Source organism: Trypanosoma equiperdum, assembly GCF_001457755.1.
Source record: "Trypanosoma equiperdum strain OVI genome assembly, contig: ctg_192, whole genome shotgun sequence".
In the NCBI taxonomy this organism is placed as follows: Eukaryota; Euglenozoa; class Kinetoplastea; order Trypanosomatida; family Trypanosomatidae; genus Trypanosoma; species Trypanosoma equiperdum.
This window is the reverse complement of record NW_027123982.1, coordinates 5,686-6,628: the sequence shown is the minus strand read 5'-3', so window position 1 is coordinate 6,628 and position 943 is coordinate 5,686. Positions and strand designations below refer to the sequence as shown.

At 49.5% G+C, this 943-nt stretch overlaps 1 pseudogene across 1 annotated transcript in view; it reads left to right on the top strand.

The window, feature by feature from the left end:
* The window catches only part of TEOVI_000053300:pseudogene, a 1,182-nt pseudogene extending 305 nt beyond the window's left edge, over positions 1-877 (top strand). The window contains exon 1 of the mRNA in view: positions 1-877. This exon is cut by the window's left edge and continues 305 nt beyond it. Coding sequence covers positions 1-877 — 877 coding nt within the window.
* The last annotated feature ends 66 nt before the right edge of the window (positions 878-943 follow it).

Sequence of the window (943 nt, the reverse complement as noted above, 5' to 3'; positions counted from 1 at the left end):
AAACGCGGTAGCCAACGCGGCAAAATCAGCGGACCACATAAGCGAAAATTTCAACATGTTACGGCAAGCTTCGCTGTGGCGGTCGACGAGAAAGTGCATAGTAAAACAAGGGGGCAGCACACAGACCGTCGCAAGGTCAGTAGCAGAGTACGGCTGTCCAAAAGACGTCCTAGACATGGCAAGCGCCAAAGACAGCCCAGACCAAACGCAAATAAACGAACGAGGCTTCTCCACGCTAACGCGCAACCTCAACCTCCTTTCATCAGCGGTCACAAATGACTGTATTTTCCTAACGGCTTCAAGCGACACCACAGGCGCACTCTGACAAGCTACCGGCGGCTCAGCAGGCCCCGCAGTCAAGCTGGCCCAAGGTTTCATAACTATAACACCACACGGCACTGCAACCGCGGCGAAGGCAGCTATCACGCAAATGGACGATCTCGGAAGGGAATGGGTAAAAGAGAACGCTCAAGATACACCTCACCAAGTCTATAACAAAATAGGAGCGCTAATGCAACTAACCCACGGAGGTTGCGGGACAACAACAAACGAAGTCCTCGACACAGTACTATTGCCAGAGAAACTAGTACCCATTTTAAGTCCGTTGTTCAAGGACCAAGAAGGGAAAACAGCAGAAGCGGCAGCAACAAATTTAATAAAAGCGGCAGCGGCTTCAACGACAGACCAAGCGAGCAAACTTAAAACAAAAATTGATACCACCATCGCAGACAAGATATCCAAAGGCGAAAAAACACCGACACCACTTTCCAAGCTTGGAGGTGCAGCGGCAATGGACAACTCTCTAGTAGCAGCATTCTCAGACCTAAAGCAGACACAAGAAAGCACGCGAAGCTGCGCACAGTCAGATGCAAATCCGGAAAAGCAAGCTTCGAAAGAGGCAAATAAGGAATGCAGTAACAAAAATGGAGATAAATGCAAAGGG